The sequence below is a fragment of the Jaculus jaculus genome, chromosome 3 (assembly GCF_020740685.1).
Source record: "Jaculus jaculus isolate mJacJac1 chromosome 3, mJacJac1.mat.Y.cur, whole genome shotgun sequence".
Lineage (NCBI taxonomy): Eukaryota > Metazoa > Chordata > Mammalia > Rodentia > Dipodidae > Jaculus > Jaculus jaculus.
Window position 1 is genome coordinate 134,786,291 of NC_059104.1, and position 17,540 is coordinate 134,803,830.

At 49.0% G+C, this 17,540-nt stretch overlaps 1 protein-coding gene across 1 annotated transcript in view; it reads right to left on the bottom strand.

The window, feature by feature from the left end:
- Nucleotides 1-15,552, bottom strand: part of Aldh1a3 (aldehyde dehydrogenase 1 family member A3) — a 37,363-nt gene extending 21,811 nt beyond the window's left edge. Inside the window, exons 1-6 of the mRNA XM_004658146.3 lie at nucleotides 15,408-15,552; nucleotides 9,919-10,023; nucleotides 7,035-7,175; nucleotides 2,344-2,473; nucleotides 1,629-1,690; nucleotides 484-612 (exon numbers count right to left, since the gene is read on the bottom strand). Of these exons, the coding sequence (XP_004658203.1) occupies nucleotides 484-612; nucleotides 1,629-1,690; nucleotides 2,344-2,473; nucleotides 7,035-7,175; nucleotides 9,919-10,023; nucleotides 15,408-15,506 (666 nt within the window). The 5' untranslated portion in view covers nucleotides 15,507-15,552. The remainder of the gene's footprint in view (nucleotides 1-483; nucleotides 613-1,628; nucleotides 1,691-2,343; nucleotides 2,474-7,034; nucleotides 7,176-9,918; nucleotides 10,024-15,407) is intronic.
- Between the last annotated feature and the right edge of the window lie 1,988 nt (nucleotides 15,553-17,540).

Consider the following 17,540-nt stretch of genomic DNA (forward strand, 5'->3'; position numbering starts at 1 on the left):
GAGAGAGAATGGGCACGCCAGGGCCTCCAGCCACTGCAAACGAACTCCAGATGCGTGCGCCCCCTTGTACATCTGGCTAACGTGGGTCCTGGGGTATCGAGCCTCGAACCGGGGTCCTTAGGCTTCACAGGCAAGCACTTAATCGCTAAGCCATCTCTCCAGCCCAGAAAGGACTTTTTTACGGCCCACCACTGCCAAGCTGAGCTCAGGTTTCTCCCACGTATGATCCCAGGCACCTCCAAGCCCATCTTGGGGATGCCCTAGACAAAACACCAACCACTAACCATAGGTTTGTACCATAATGAATGGGCACTTTCTCATAAGGATCCTAGGGAGAAATGGTGACTTCCAGCTTAGTAACTACAGGCATAGTAGCCAAGCAAAACAGTCATGTCCTCATGCATGGTGACCAGTGGCCACAGCCACAGCTTGTGGCAGGAATGTTATCAGGAACACATAATCTTTCCTTTCCAGATGTCTTACCTCTTTGATCAGAGAGCCCAGGTAAAGGGCGGTGAGGGGAGTCTGTTCCGCAGGCTTCAGAACGACGGTGTTCCCACAGCAAAGGGCAGGTGCCAGCTTCCACACCAGCATCAGCAAGGGGAAGTTCCACTGTGGCAAAGAATGAAAATGGGCCCTGGGGACTAAGGTCCACCTTGCCGCCACCCCAGAGGCCCAGCAATGCCTCTGTGGAGGACACTTGCTCTTCATGGCCTGGATTTGAGGCTCAAAATATAAGAGGGGAGTGCAAAGATCAAAACTGTAGGAGTGGTCTGGAGAAATGACTCAGCTGCTAAAGTCACTCTCTTGCAAAGCCTGATGACCAGGGTTTCATTCTCTGGTACTCACATAAAGCCAGATGTTCAAAGTAACACTTGTGTCTGGATTTCATTTATAGTGGCAGAAGGCTCTAGTGTGCCCATTCTCTCTCTTTGTCTTATTCTCTCCCTATCTCGAATAAATAAAATAAATTAAAAAAAAAACTGCAGGAGTCAGTACTTCTTCAGCTGCATTCTGGGAAAAGCTAATGGGGAGATGTACACTCCTTCCTCCTGGAGGGAAAACAATTTTCATTCACGCAGGTGTCCATCAAAGCGACCAGACCTTCCCGAACAGACGGTAGCATTGTGGCACTCCCAGGCACAACAAACATGCTACTACCAACTTACTAAAGCCCCATCCCCTTGGCAGTCCAGGCTACTGAAGTTGGCCAGGGCTACCTGCCAAGCAGGCTCAACCCCACGTACACCTCAGCCCACTGTCCTTTCTCTGTTTCCTTCCAAAGAGCACAATACGTTCCACACTTCTGCCTGGCAGTTCCCACTGCTTGAAAACCCTCCTTTCTGGTGAAGAAGCCTTTCCTATCCTTCACGATCCCCTCCCCAGGGATGCAGGCCACTCCTGGCCATACTGTTGGAATCCACTGAGCTTTCTGTTTCACCCTCCCAAGTTGGCCTGATGAGCACAGCAACGGGGATTAACCCATTTCAAAAGCCCTAAAACACTGAGCCCTGTGCAACTGAGCATGGGTTCCATCAGTGTTGGTTGCCACTGACAAAAGCACTCCAGGAATTGGTCGCCAATGGATGGAATACACAGAATCTATCAGAGAATCTTATCATACTTACTGGCGTGATGGCTCCACACACCCCAATGGGTTCATGTCTGGTGAAACATACAACATTGTCATCTGAAAGAAAGGTGAAATGGCTAAGAATTTCAATTAATAATAACAGGGAAGAAACCAAGAATACCACAAGGGTGCCAGCTCCAAGGCTTATCTGTTACACAAAGATGTGACTTAAACTCAAGTTCAAAAGTATATTGAGGGCCTAGACAGATAGCTCAGCTGATAAAGGCCCTTTCTTGTAGAACCTGATGACCCAGGTTCAATTCCCTAGTGTACACGTAAGCCAGTGCAGAGCGGCACATTCATCCAGAGGTTGTTTGCAGTGGCAAGAGGCTCTGGCACACTCATACTCTCTGTGTCCTTGCAATTAAATAAATTGATACATAAATATTGTGTTTGTTTGTTTTGCAAGGTAGGGTCTCACTCTGGTCGAGGCTAACCTGGAATTCACTATGGAGTCTCAGGGTGGCCTCAAACTCACGGCGATCCTCCTACCTCTGCCTCCCGAGTGCTGGGATTAAAGGCATATGCCACCACACCCGACTCTAAATAAGTTTTAAAAGTACATTGAAGAATAATTGGCACTGTGCCATAAGAGGTTCGGGGGCAGTTAGAATGTACTGGGGAAAAGGTGTGCAGGGGCTACCTGGAGGAACAAGAAGACAGGAAACGCCCCAAGTGAGACTACAGGAGTCTGTTCCATACTGACCCACCTGTGGGTATGGTTCTGCCCTGGATTTTGTCTGCCCAGCCTGCAAAGTATCTGAAAGTCTTAATACAGCCCTCCAGATCGATGAAAAAGGCATGAAGGAATGGCTTTCCAGTGTCCATGGTCTCCAGGGTCTGCAAGAACAAGTGACATCTATTGTAGACAGGGCTCTCTTTTCTCTGTAGGGTTGTTAAAAATGGGGACTGGGGAGACATAAATGATCCTAGGGCATGACTCTCTAGACATTGGTCATACTTGTCACACGAGAAAGCTTGACCCTAAATTGAAATAGACCTGCTCCAGATTGGCAAAGACAGCCTTTATTGGCTGATACTTAAAACTGGTGGAGTGTGAGTATATGAACCCCTTGAAGGCTCATCTGAAGGTTTGCTGGCAAGCAAACTCTGGGATCTGACCTACCATCCAGAACGCAGGCGTCTCTGCTGTGCAAAGCCTGGTTAGCAAGAGGGCGGCTGCTCTAGCAAAAGAAAAGGAAGACACCAGTTCTTCTCAGCTGAGCTGGTCAGCGTGTTTGCAGAAAGAATGACTGAGCGCAGAAAGGTCATGCCACCAACACAAAGATGCAATGCTTCCCAAGCAGGCTGCCTGGCCGGATGTGAACGTGGACTAGGGAGGGAGTATGCCAGCCGGACTACGGGACTGTGGACAGAGGCGGTTACCCAGGGGAGGGTGCAGCCGCTCAATGTAGGGATTCTTTTCTATTTCCAGCTTGGGTGAAAGAGAACCCCTTTGTCCCTCAGACAAGCAACCCCAGTGCAGCCCTTCTCTGAAACCGCTAGTCATCCGTCCTCACAGGAAATGGCCACCCTAACACATGGCCCAGGGCTGGATTCCTGCTGGAGTGTGTATGGAATGAGCTGATGCTAGAGAAAAGAAGGGAGGTGCCTGCCCCGTGATACCCGGGGCTTTAACCCCAAGGCACTGGCATATGTCCACTCCAAGCTGAATGTCTCTGCTGCCCCTTGACACTGAGGCTAACAGAGCTTGTAGTTCTCCAAGGTCACCCAGCCAGCCACCACTGGTTTCCAACTATTGCAGCCTTTAGGCACCTGACCCTGGGCATAAGGAAGATTTGAGAGGTTTGGGGTTCCACTGTCTGTCCTTTTAGGGACTAGCTAAGTCCCCTCTGAAACAGGAAGCAACCACTTCTGATTGATACCAGCTGAAAGGCATTAGTAAGGTTTTGAATGTCACCCTGCCTCAGTTTCCTCCACTGTAAAATAGTGACACTGACAGTGTTTCCCTCCTGGACTAGCACCAGAGTTAGGGGAACCAGAACTCATAAAACACACAGGCAGCGCACAATGAGGGTAGTGCAAAGTCCCGGATGCTCACTGGTAGCTACTCTGTGGAGACGGCGCTGGGACTCACTTAAGATGACACGATCAACAGGTCAACATGACACGCAGTGTGCTGTACCTTTGGCACTCCAAGCTGGCATCTTCATTTTCCCAAGAGAAGCATAAACAATTTCAAAGCATACCCAAATGTCTGCAGCTTCTGGCAGCTCCTGCGAGCATGAGTGCTCCTGTCCATGGATCCAGGGGTCTAGTCTGGGTTCTTTGCCGGCATGGGCAAGGGAGCACGTGAGCCTAGCATGGGGGTATGTTTGGGACATGGACGCAACCATCTGCCTTTAATCTTGGGCTTCTGGCTCTGGCTTACTTATTTGGGGGCTTTAGCTTCCTTACGTTGAAATGGAATAATGCATTCTGCAGCATGAGGGCCTGCAAATCAGGCAATGTGGCAAGCATTCAACCAGCATTGTCTATATACATTTTTGTTTTGCATGTGTGTGGGTGCACATGTATGTGCAGGTGTGTGGAAGATGACCAGAGGGCAACCTCAGATGTCATCATTAGGCATGCTGTCCACTTGTCTTTGAGGTAGGGTTTGAAGTCTGGAGCTCACTGATTAGGCTGGACTAGGTGGCCAGAGAGCCCAAGGGAGCCACCTGTCTTTGCCTCTCCAGAAATGGGATTACGAGCAGATGCTCCAGGGCCTAGCAGTTTTAGGAGGGTCCCGAGGATCAGACTCAGGTCATGCTGGCAAAGTAAGCACTTTACCAACTGACCCATCTTGCCAGCAAATGCCTATATACTTTTTAAATCATTAACTTGGGCAAGATTGTTCACTGGAGTGATGATTTGAGCTTTCTAGGTTGGTCTTATGAAATCTGTCCAAGCAAAACCCTGGTCATAATAGACTTAGACAGAAAGTTCTTATAGGTATAAGACTGAACTTGAGAAATCAAGTGTTAGCTATAGATTGAACAGATGACCCTTATGTGACTTGTTGTGGCCCAAACAGGAGCAAATCACAGCCCTCCTAAGACTATTTTCTTTAACATATTAAAAATATGATTTGTGAAAAATTCATGTATTATAACCCCCAGCTACTAAGAATGATAGGAAAACGCTGGAGCAGCTCCTCTCAAATGTCAGTGTGCCTCAAATGAAGGACCAGAAATGGCACCTGGGTGGGAAAGAATAATTTGTATGGAGGATTGCTATAAGGAAGCTCCCTGAATGAGCACCCTGAGGGCCAGAGCTTGGATCCAGGATGTCTCAGCACGGGGAAGAAGGTCAGGGGCCACAAGCTTCCCTATGTCTGCTTCCAAAAAGTGGACACAGAAAAAACACACAGATCAGTCAAACCACCAGGACAGCAAGAGGCTGAGGGGATGAAGCTCTTCGTTGTGCTTTACGGCAGGAAACTGTATCAAGGTGGAGAGGAGGGGTGCCTTCCTTGGATGTGGTCAGAGTTTTAAAAACCATCCTTGGGCTGGAGAGATGGCTTAGTGGTTAAGGCACTTGCCTGCAAAACCTAAGAACCTCGTTCAGTTCTCCAGATCCCATATAAGCCAGACGCACATGCGCAATGTCATGCACATGCACAAGGTGGCTGGAGGCCCTGGCATGCCAATTCTCTCTTTCTCTCTCTCTCACACACATAAAAAAGTTCTTGCCATCATTCTCTTGTCCCTTTCATATTTTGGCAGAGAGATGGATTTTATTTCTTGAGAGCAGACAGGTTGTAGTGGCAGGAGTGATGTGCTGGGTGGCTTCTGGATTCCTCCTGCTCCCTTGTCTATCTTCTATCAAGATGCAGGGGTTCCCAGACAGCAAGGGCAGGCTAAAGAGGAAGGTGACCTTGCACTGAGGCTCTTGGGATGATACTGACACTCGGGGACAGGGTGGGGAGGGTTGCTCAAGGCACATCCTCTCCAGCCTGCTATTAGTCCACACGGACATTGCAGACCGATGAGCTCATGCGGGGGAAACAGAAATGTTTTTGAAAAAGCCAGTCTGGCAGCTTGAGTACTGAGACTGGCTTTAGATGCAGGAAGAAACCAGAGGCTGTGAGGAGCACGAATGCTGGGAGGGAGCTGCGCCCGCCCAGGCTCATCCCCATGAGCATGCAGACTGGCCACGAAGAGGAAGCAGAGCTCTGGGTCTCTGCAAGCCCCCTTCAAGGAGATCTTTGCCTCACCACTCCCCCAGAGGTGCATTCAGAGACAAAAACAACATAGTATCCCAGCTGATACTTCCTTCAAAAAGGTGGTCACTCTCCTCCTGACTCCTAACATCAGAAAAATCATTTTTTTTTCTCAAAGGCCAAAAAGGAGATTTCTCCTCTCTTACTAAGTGGGCCTCAAGGGTTGGAACAAGTTTTCAACCAGAACACTGAGCCACAGGGACTGGGCATGCAGGTTTTAACAATCGCAAGGCTCCCTATGTCTTCTGTTCACTCATCAAGACCAAAAGAAGGGTTGCAATCTTGTTGAACAACCATTTCCATGGTTGCTCCATGGCCTGGGAGCCATCCAGTGTATGGTAGGGCTGCATCAACATCATCATTCCATAACCAAGGAACTGAAGAATCTAAAAATTACTGGCCAGTTGGGAGGGCATGCACCTCAGGTTAGAACCTTGGGGTTCAGATAGCCTTAGTGTGGTAACTGCTATTCTCCATAATAGCTATTCCTACTTTGTTATATGTTATATGCCAGGGACTCTGCTAAAGATGGTAAATGGATTGTTCTAACAACACTTAGATATCATTCTTTGTGACATTTTACATGAAGAAATAAATCAATAGTTTCTAATCCGTAATTTCCATGCCATGTCATTTTTTTCCTTTAGTAAATACCCACAATAAAATTTTGGCTGATTAATAATAAAATAGAACAACTATAACAACATACTATAATGAAAGTTACTTAAAATTTATGAATAGCTTATTTCTAGGATTTTCCATTTAATATTTTAGAGCCATGGCTGATTCTGGGTTACTGAAACTTCAGATAAAGAGGCCTACCGTACCTAGGAAGAGGCTAAATTTATGTTTACAAGGAAGTTCATGTGAAAAAAAGTTACTATGCCAATGCATTGGAAGGGCCAGGGTATGGCCCAGCCCCTGGTAACAGGCTGTGTATGTCCCTAGACTGGGAACCACTGAAATAGGTAAACTTTCTTTCAACAACCTGGCCAAGAAGCTGAGCTGCAGAAGACAAAAGTCTGACTTCAAGGTGGAAAGGACGGAGTTCTGGGGCATGGCCACCTGCCACCCACCTCGAAAGAGCTACGCAAAACCAACACCCCCAGATCTTTCTGAGCACACTCCTTGGGGACAGCCCCCCCGCCCCCATGCCTGCCTGGTGCCTGTACTCACCGCCAGGATGGCTCGGTCCCTCTCCACAAGATCAGCCAGTTGGTGCAGCAACCGGCCCCGGCCCAGGGCATCTAGCTTGCGCCACGGGGAGCCCCTCTGGAAGGCGGCCTGCGCGGCCTCCACAGCCTCGTCCACATCCAGCTGAGTGGCAAAACGACAGAGAGACTGTGTCACTTTTTTGCTGCTGTTGCAGTCTGGGCCCTGCTCCGCTTTCAGCCGGGGGAGCAGCACGGCTCTGCTATAGAGCCAAGGAAGAAGGGCTGGCCCGTGAACCTCAAGCAGCAAATTTTAAATCCCTGGAATAGTGGGAGGGAAGGGAGGCTTTCAAGTGGTATTTTTTCTTTTACATCTTAGAACTTTTTTCAAGATGTCTGATTATCAGAGCATTTAGAGATATCTTATATAGTCATAGGCCTCAGGTATTTTTCTTGATGACCCATATGTAAAAGGTTTCCTGTGTGTTGGCATCGTCTGAATACACACACAGAGCTCTCTTTTCACATGCTAGGCGAGGAATATCTGTGTTGGCATGTTTATTCCAGCTGAAAACTTCGGGACCAAGAATGAGAAGGGGACATCTGTGATTAAAGAATTAACATCAACAAAGTCCCCAAGCGGGAAGGGCCAGCAACTACGTCCTGGCCTGTTTTCTGCCTTCTGCCTTGCGTACCTCATGGGGGCAGAATTGTTACATGATCTTATAGACAAAGAACTGGATCTCTTGCGTACTCCAAGGATAATCAACAATTGAACCCTTTTGGGAGTTTTTCCCTGAGAATTGAACCCAGAGCCTTTAGGCAAGCACTCCATCACTGAACTACCTCAACCTCCTGTAAAGTAAGAGGAGTGTCATCTAGCCTAGTTTCATTTTCAGGAGAATGGGCCCTGAAAGTTGGGTTGATGATGAGCAATGCTTTACCTGAAGGCTGTTTGAAGCCTCTCTCCCTAGGGTGGCACAGCAGACAATGGATACTGGACCCCGGTCATTAAGGTATTCTACCAAGATCAGCCAAAAACCCTGCTTGGAGGTGCAGAGAAGCTTCGGCAAGGAGCACCGCACTCTTTGTTCTGGCTCTAGGGTGGAGGCCAGAACCTCTCTAGCAGCAAGTGTTTACCCAGGCAAAGGACAGAACAGGGCCTCGGACAGTGTTCTCACTCTCTCCCTTGATACCTGTTCCGGGAACAGGAATTCGGCAAATGGGTGTCCCACTTAACATCACACCCTCTCTCTACCAAGCCCGCACAGCTTCCTACCAGCTCCTCTGAGCTACAACTTTTCTTTATAAACAGAACTTAATGTTAGGTGCCATAGGGAGCAGGGCCTATGTCAGCAGGCCACTGTGTATTATACACATACCACAGCACTGTTGCTGGCGGGTGGAAATCCAAGTCTTACTTGACCTCCACAACCTTCCACCCACGCATTTCAACCTCACCAAATGCACTGATTAAGAATATCTACACTGGGCTGGAGAGATGGCGTAGCGGTTAAGCGCTTGCCTGTGAAGCCTAAGGACCCCGGTTCGAGGCTCGGTTCCCCAGGTCCCACGTTAGCCAGATGCACAAGGGGACGCATGCGTCTGGTGTTCGTTTGCAGAGGCTGGAAGCCCTGGCATGCCCATTCTCTCTCTCCCCCTCTATCTGTCTTTCTCTCTGTGTCTGTTGCTCTCAAATAAATAAATTAATTAATTAAAAAATGTTATCACTGATTAATAATAACTAAGTTTCTTAAAAAAAAAAAAAAAGAATATCTACACAGCCAGATCTGGCAGCCCAAGCCTGCAATCCCAACACTGGAGAGGAACAAGCAGGAGGAATGAGTTCAAGGCTGACTTGGGTTATATAGTGAAACACCATCTGAAACAAACAGCTAGGCATGTAGCTAAACACTAGAGTGCTCTCCCAGCTTGCAAAAGGCCCTGGCTTTGACCTCCAGCACGGAATAAAAAACTGTCCAAAATCTGTGGTTCTAGGAAGATCCTTGAAGCCTACGAGTTCCTGATCAACATGGGCAATAAAGCAAGACCATATCAAGAGAGAGAGAAAGAAGGAGAAGAAAAGAAGACGGAAAAGAAGAAACAATAACAAGGAGGAGAAGGAAGAGGAGGAAAGGGAGGAAGTGAAGCAGGAAAAAAGAGGATAAGGGGTAAGGAAAAAGGAAAGAAGGAAGGAAGAGGGGAAGAAGGGAGGGAGGCCCATCCAGCACTCTGGTGGCTAAGGACGGGTTCATATTTCCCTTCTCTCTGTTCGCTCTATAGATCTTTAATACTTCCTTAAAATACTGTTTGTGGCCTTGAAATGTAAAAAGGATCCACCTAGATGTCCCTTAGCTTCTGTACACGACAAAGGAGATCCTATGCCAGTGAACAGGTCTATGGAGACTACATTTGTACATGCTTGTGTGAGTTTCTCGTGAAATCTGGTGGCTACGTGACATATTACTACCTCCCCCACTCTAATCACTTGGGTAGAAAGTCTTTTTTTCCTTCAAGCCTATTTTTTCAATGTCTCCTGCCAAAATGCTGTATTTGGTGAAACTCAACAGCAGGAAATCCTTTTGGAAAGATTCTTTAATGCTTACCGGTTCAAATAATTGATTAAAAAAGCCCTTTCCTTTATCCATGTGATAATGATAGCTGAGGTCATCCTAATAGATGGAGAAACATCTATCAAAGGCAGGTGACTCTGTGCAGAAGACCATCTGTAATTGATCCCACTCGAGGCCCTGTGTCTGACTTGCACATAAGAACCTGCTGGTGTGGTTGTCCAGGCCCTACCGGGAGGGAGGGTGGGCCCTTGTGTCTCACAGCTAAACTGCACAGTGTCCTTAATCTTCATTGATCTATAGCTGAGTTACTTAGATTGGGGAGGGGGAAGGACCTACCTTATCTCCCTCTTCCACTTCACATATTTTCTCTAGAGTTGAAGGGTTATATGTAGCAAATCTTTTTCCACTCTTGGATTCGTGCCAGTCATTGTTGATAAATATCTAACCAGGAAAGGAAGTGTAACGAATTAGGTTTAAATCAAAATCATATAACTCAACATGCTAAGGAACTTAGGTAACGTCTTGTCCGCCTTTCCCCCACTACCCCTTCCCTTCCCCCTAGATGCTTTACAGATGAGACCTGGAGGGGGACCGAACACACGGAATCACGTGAAGCAACCAACAGGGAGCAGCTTCAGCGTTAGAACCAAATTGTTATGATTCAGCTGAAGTAATCTGGAGCGATTTTTCTAATTTCTTGTCTTCATTTGTAGCAATGATGTGGACTCACGGAGGAAGAGCTGAGTTAAATCATTACACAGAAGATATAAATTGAGTTGTACACCTCCATGGGCTTTGGAGGTAGCTGGGAAGTTGTGCATGTGTCTGGTGGCATGATATCTGCCTGACCCGAAACCTGTGTGCACCCCTGCCTCTTTTCTGCTACCATCTTTAACAAGCCCACCAAGGACTTAGGTTTACTGTAGAGGTTCCCATTCCCCTTAAGATCTGCACATCATTACACTGTGCTCCTGCATCCCCTTAAAATGTTCATTTTGGGGCTGGAGAGATGGCTTAGTGGTTAAGCGCTTGCCTGTGAAGCCAAAGGACCCCGGTTTGAGGCTTGATTCCCCAGGATCCACATTAGCTAGATGCACAAGGGGGTACACACGTCTGGAGTTTGTTTGCAGTGTCTGGAGGCCCTGGCGTGCTCATATTCTCTCTCTCTCTCTCTCTCTCTCTCTCTCTCTCTCTTTGCCTCGTTCTCCCTCTCTTTCTGTTTCTCTCAAATAAATAAATAACATAAACAAAAAAATCTTCTGTTTTTTTTTCCTGTGACCTTTGTAAAAGCTGGTGTTGAGATACAGTTAAGTATCCAGATTGGAGAACATTTCATAGCTCACAAAAATTGTTTCATTGGAAGCCTCGATTATCCAGAACACAGCTGAAAATGATAATGTTAAAACAAAAACCATCATGAGCAAACTAAAAAGAGTTTACTAAGCCCATGCATTGAGCGCATGCACAGCTCCAGCAGGATATACCCATCCGACCTCTGGAAGCTCCAAGCCTTTAATGTGAGGCCAGGATCCCAGGATACTTAGTTTGCGCTAAGTTCTCATCACCTTTAAAAGTCTGCATTAAAAGATAGGACATTTGGGGGTGGAGAGATGGCTTAGCAGTCAAGGCGCTTGCCTACAAAGCTTAAGGACTCATGTTAGACTCTCTAGATACCAGGTAAGCCAGATGCACAGTGACACAAGTGCACATGGTCAGACAAGGGGGCCCACGCATCTGGAGTTCAATTGCAGTGGCTAGAGACCCTGGCGCACCAATTAATTCTCTCTCACATTAAAAAAGAAAAAGGTCAGTCTATTAGGGTTGCCTCAAAAAAAAAAAAAAAAGGATAGGACATTTGGAAAAGAATGAGAAGTGATGGATAACATACCAAATACATGCTGACGAGCCGGGCGTGGTGGCGCACGCCTTTAATCCTAGCACTCGGGAGGCAGAGGTAGGAGGATCGCCAAGTGTTCGAGGCCACCCTGAGACTACATAGTGAATTCCAGGTCAGCCTGAGCCAGAGTGAGACCCTACCTCGAAAAACAAAACAAAACAAAACAAATACACGCTGACGGCAGAAAGGCTCCAACTGCTTAGTTAGAGAGCAGCCACTCTCCTATTGCATTGGAGCCTTGTCACTGTAGCCCATTCTGCCATGGGTAAACTCCCGTCACAAAATGGCTAGCGTAAGTCAGAAGCATGGCAGCGGCAAGAATGACCATTTGAAAAGGCAGAACTAACTTCAGATGCCATTTCTACATATGGATGTTTATCACACAAATGTGTCTTCATTTTGCTTCTCCTTCATATTGTTCAAAAGGAGAACTGTGTCATGATGGGGCTAAGTTCAGTGGATTTATTTGGAACACTGGACTCCTTGATGATGGTAGACTAAAGAGGGACGTGAGCCAGTTCCGGAGCGTGTGGCCTGGTTTCCTTGCTACATCGGGCCCCTTGTATCACTTTTGCAGCTTGTCAAAAGGAAGCCCACCCAGGCTACCTCTGGAAGGGACCATGCCATCCACACAGGGTAACCTGGGCAGGGGGGCCAGAGACTGCCAATCCCCCCATTTGGAGTCTAGAGCTCACAGCAACCAGCTCCAGTGATGTGTCCATCCAACTTCTGGAAGCTCAGTGCCTTCCATGTGCAGCCAGGCCCCCAGGGAAGCGTGCGAGAAAAAGGCCAGGCTACAATTACAGGTTTATTCTTCCAGCTGAAACCAAATCCAAGAGTTCACTTTTGCCATGCAGCAAGTAATCACTCGGCAACGGCGAGAAATTAATAAGTGGAGAAGAGGAGTTAAGTTAGTGCGGGGAGGAAAGTGCAGCCAGGAGCAGACCCATTTGAAGGAAGATGAAATTTCGTGGGTTAGATAATAGAGCCTGTCAGTGAAAATTGCTGATCCTAGGTCCTTCCTGGTATCAATTCCAAGCGGGGGGAGAGAAAATGAGAAGGTGGTAAAACAGAGTCTAAATGGGCGGGGGGCAAACGGATGGAAACAGATTGTAGCGATCAGATGTCGGCTACACTTCATCTACAAGCATGCTTTTCCAAAAAAAAAAAAAAAAAAAATTACTCTGTTGTTCATGGCATTGATCCTTAGTCACTGCTAACCAGCAACTTAAAATTAAAACTCCAGACTGTTCAATTTTAGTCATATTTCTCCATCATAATGTTTCTAATTTGACAAAATTATTTTTTTTATCCTACTAGTAAAGTAATCTTGTAAGTGGTTTCTACTGTTGATTTTTCTCCTCACTCAAACAAAACATAAACACAAATAAAGAAAAGGCCCTTGAGCGTCACTGACTGATGTTGCTGGCTGAATTGCTTTGAACCTTAACTTAGTAGGTAAATGGTCTAGAAAGGAATTGTCTTCCTCCACTCATGAACTGGTATGGAACAAACATTCAGAGATGAAAAGTGAAAGATATAGTGAGGTGTACATAGAATTTGCATTTTACTGAAGGATGTAGATGGTGCTGGAAGGTGTCTTAGAGGGAAGCAGAGGTGGTCGTAGCAAAAGAGAATTTTGTTGCCACCACTTCCAGTAACTTTACACTGGACCTCAGGCAGCTTAGTTAACCTCAAAATGACTACATTTTCAGGAGATTTGGGGGAATTTTATTTTTCATAAAAGAAATAATAAAAGCTGGCATTTTAATGAACCAGAAAACCTGAAAGAGAATCTCTGCTACTCAAAGGAACTATATAAAGAGGCTCCCTAAAATAGAAGTGACTACCATCTGAAATCTTTGTGGGGACCCCAGAGGGATCCTTCACTCACCAGAATCACACCACACAACCCAAGGGTCAATGTTAAAATTTGAGAAAAAATGAGGAAGCTTGGATAAGACACCCTTCTGGAAGCTGGGTCAGTCCCCCTGGGAAATTGCACGGGGAGGCCCGCACTCAAGGTGACCCTCCATGATGGAAAAGTATCTTGAGTCACGGTAGGAAAACAGGGATCATTGCTGGCTCACATGCTCTACTGCAACTACTTGTCCTGGGCCTGGACTCTCCTCTCCAGTGTCTCTCACTAGCTCCCTTCCTCTCAGCCTGGAGCTCCCTTAGCATGGAGGGTTCATCCTCAACTCCACAGGCCATCTGCCCAAAGAACTACTATGGGGAAGCATCTGCAGTGGTGGGCAAGGAGCAAGGACAGAGCAAGGGACATGGCTGACGGCGGTGTGGAAGGTGCAGCCTAGCACTAGGCAGTTGAAGCCAGTATCTTGTGGGGCCCCCACCCTCAAGAGCCCAGTTTTCAGCCCCTTGCATCTTTTCATTTTTCTTCAACTTCACTCACACACTGGTTGTTCAACCAGCAAAGAGGGTGCATCCCTTCAGCACACTCGCTTACTGCGCTAGGAACCTCCCAAGATCTTCCTCCACAAGGTCTGTATCTGCACCTTTAAAACATCTTAGGGAATCGGCTAGAAAAAGGCCAACTTTTCCTTCTTTGTTGCCAGCCTGTTCTGAGAGGACTCAATGAGGTACTTAACAAAAGGGCAATCATATTTCCACGTTCTGGCTTCTGTAGAGTTTTATAAAAATAAAAATAAACCCTTATAAAAACAGAATAAAACGCCACCGTCAAAACCAGCAGCCCAGCATCCCAAGTGTTCAGGTCTGAAAAACGAAGGCATTATTCTCTCACAGTTCCTAGCACTGGCATTGGAATTTTCCCTCTGAAGTTGATACTAATAAGGAAACTACATTAAAAACAACTCGCAACCTTCCCAGGGCCAGGCCTCTGTTGATTACAGAGCTCTCCCTCTGAAAACAGTTCATGGAAATGTCATGCAGTTTTAAATGTCTGCACAGCTAAGTTTTAGGATTTAAGTGCCAAGAGACCAGAATTTGAAGGCCACACATACTGACCTGACACTTCGTCTTTCGATTAAAATTATCCCAGAGGGATAATAGCTACTTTTGAAAATAAAATTGAGGGAATTTTCTAAGTGTGTGTCAGATGGAGCTGGAAGCTATGGATAAGATACGAAAATAAAAGGAATTAAAGTTTCCAGACCTGAAGCTGAAGGCCTGTCTCCCTGAGGTGTCCCATATCCAGTGGGCGCAGAGCACTGCATTGTATCCCAGAGTTTGGGGGGTGTCCTTCCTCTGGTGCCTGAGGTATCGCCATCTTCTTTTCTGCCACAGGCAGATGATCTCACCATCTCACCGCCAGTTGCAGCCTCCCAGGAAACTACAGCGAACTACCAAGGCCACTGGCCTCTGCTATGAGACTAGGCCTGGACCCTCTAGACTGTCCAACCCATGGCTCCCCTAGGCCCAGATCTGGAGTCCTCCGGGAGCACCTTCATCCTCCATCCTCCTCCAGTTCTGCTGGTAAGCTGGTCCGGGCTAAGCCCAGAAGGTGCCAGATCCTTTGTTCCTTGCTCCTGAACACACAGTTCCCCTTGTGATATGTAGTTGGAAACTCATTTTGGAGTCCTTGGGCACTTGCGACCCTCCCACATCCCAGAAATCTGTCTGCAGTGAGACCACTACACCCACAGTCACCACAGCGCTCACCAACGCTCGCCTTCAAAGTGGAAGGTTCCAAGGGAACATGGGGTCCCTTGGGGTTGCAACCTGGCTTGGCGCGGGCGCCCACTGCCTCCCACCTCTGGCTTTGAGGCTTGAGCGCCTAGCCTGACTGAGGCACCCGGACGCCCTGAAAGTAGGGTTTTCCATGTGCCACACTAGGCCAGGGAACTCCTGGAGGATTCCAGACCAGCTGGTTCTTCGCCCCACGCCCCCCACCAGGCTGCCCAGCTCGGAGGCCAAGGACGTCGGGTGGGAGGGACGCCCACCTCACCTTGGTGAACTTGACCTCCAAGTCACGGATGGGATGCGGCAGGACAGGCGGTTTCCCATCCAGCGGCCCGTTTTCCACGGCCCCGTTGGTGGTGGCCATGGCTCCTCCGCGCTCCCCGGCCCGACCCGAGTCTGCGGCGCACCGGCTCAGCCTGCGCGGAGAGTGGCCTGCTCGCGGGTGACAGCTCCGCGCCGCTTTATGGAGCGCCCCACGCCTCCCGCCCGAGGGGGCGGTCTAATTGGCTGCAGGACCGGAGGAAGGGAGGGCGGGCACGCGGGCGGGAGGAGGGGGCCGGCCCGCCTCACCCTCTCCTCCTGCCGGCCTGCGGGAACCATCCCCGCCCCGGCCCGCCGCGGTCCGGCCGCTCCGCGAGTGCGGCGGACCAAGTGCGCGGTGCGCTCTCGCAGCCCTGAAGGCTGCCTTGGGACGAGAGCTCCCCAAAGGGCTGTGGGGACCTGCGAGTCCCAAGGTTCGGACCTCCGCCAGGGCAGGAAGCTGGGGCCCCCCGAGAGCCCTCTCTTCCACCGTTTGGGCACCTGCTGCCCCGGGTCCTCCGAGGCTCCCCGAACTTGCCCGACTCCGGCGGGCGCACCCCTCTGCCATCCCGGAAGGAGCCCTCGCTGCACTGCGCTGTGCAGCGCAGGAGCCCTGAGCGCCCCGCACCGCGGGCTGCCAGCTGCGGCCTGGGTCTGGCGGGGGACGGGGGGTGGGGGGAAGGGAGCTCCAGCGGCCAGGTACCCCAGGTATCCGCTGGCTGGACAGATGCTCGTTGCTGTGGGCAGGAAGCTCATTCGGGGTTGGGTTGGCCGGGAATTTTCTTCACACCAAGGCTTTAACTGCAAGGCAAGCCGCTCTTCCTGCACCGCACTTAGGAGCATTGCGTTGCTGGGCCTCCGACCTCCGCTGGGCCTGCGACCTCCACTGGTCCATGCAGCTCTCCACCCCAGCCCATAGGAGGCAGTTATTTTGGTTTTTGAAGGGCAGAAGAAACCGAAAAAACACAAAGCACGTGAGATCTTCGCAGCTATTTGTTTAAGCTGCTCAGAACTTCCAAGAGGCACGTCCAACTCCTTCTTTTGAGAAACGCTCCACCTACCCCAGAAACATGGGAAGGCTCCTTTCTGGTGCATGCCATCGCTGTGGTGGCTGCAACAATGCTGTTAGGCATAGAGGTGGTTTCAGCCTCAGCCTCCAGCCCATCTCCTTCTCTGGGCAATCCCATGGGAGTCAATGAGAGGAAGCCCTTTGTTGTCGGAAGCTCCTTCCCACAGTTTAGGGCCTTGGTGTTCTGTCCTTTCTCTTTGTAGTGTCCCTGGGTGCCCTTCTGGAGAGCAGGTCGGGTAAGTTTTCAAACCTTTGACATGCCCCCACGTGAGCATCTGCCTTCTTCTCAGGGTGGGAAGGTCTTGCACTGTACAGATGTGCAGGGAAGTCAGACTAGGACCGTGGCCTCTAAATGACTCAAGTCTGACCAACATCTGTGGCGCTGCCTTTCATGTTAGGCTCACCGACACTGTGAAGTCGCCTCTTCCTTCGGCTCGCTCTCCTGCCAGTTTCTGGGCTTTCTGCCCTCCCAGCTAGGTCTCCTGAAAAACACCTGTGCAGATGCCTCACCCCCAGGGCCCCTGGCTGTTGAGTCCCAGGATCTGGGTTCTGAGCAGTGGCCAGGAAGCCCAGGCTGATGTATGCCACAAGTCTCAGAGGGCAACAACTGAAGAAGTTTTGAAATGGAATTCCCATTCCAAGAGTCTACACCGGCTTCCGGATGGTTTTATATTTCTGTCACTTTGCCAGGATTTTCAGAAAGAACAAACCCTGAATCTTTATCGATGAGAGTGTATTCATTAAAGATCTGCTAGATTGATGGGTGGTGGGGGGGTGCCAATGCCATTGGGGCATAGAACTCTGCTCCTCTAGTACAAAAGCCGGTTTACTTAGAGGCGGACAGCCGCCCCGCCACCACCTTGCTAGCGGTGATGTCAAGAATGCAGGTTGCCTGAGCTCACACCCAAACACACCCTCATGACCTGTGGCGTCTGGACTTGAAGACAGACTGGCTCACCTGTGGCTCCTCCTGCGGATTCTCATGTTATCCTGGGAGCTTGAGGTCAGAGCAGAGTACTCAACCATCAA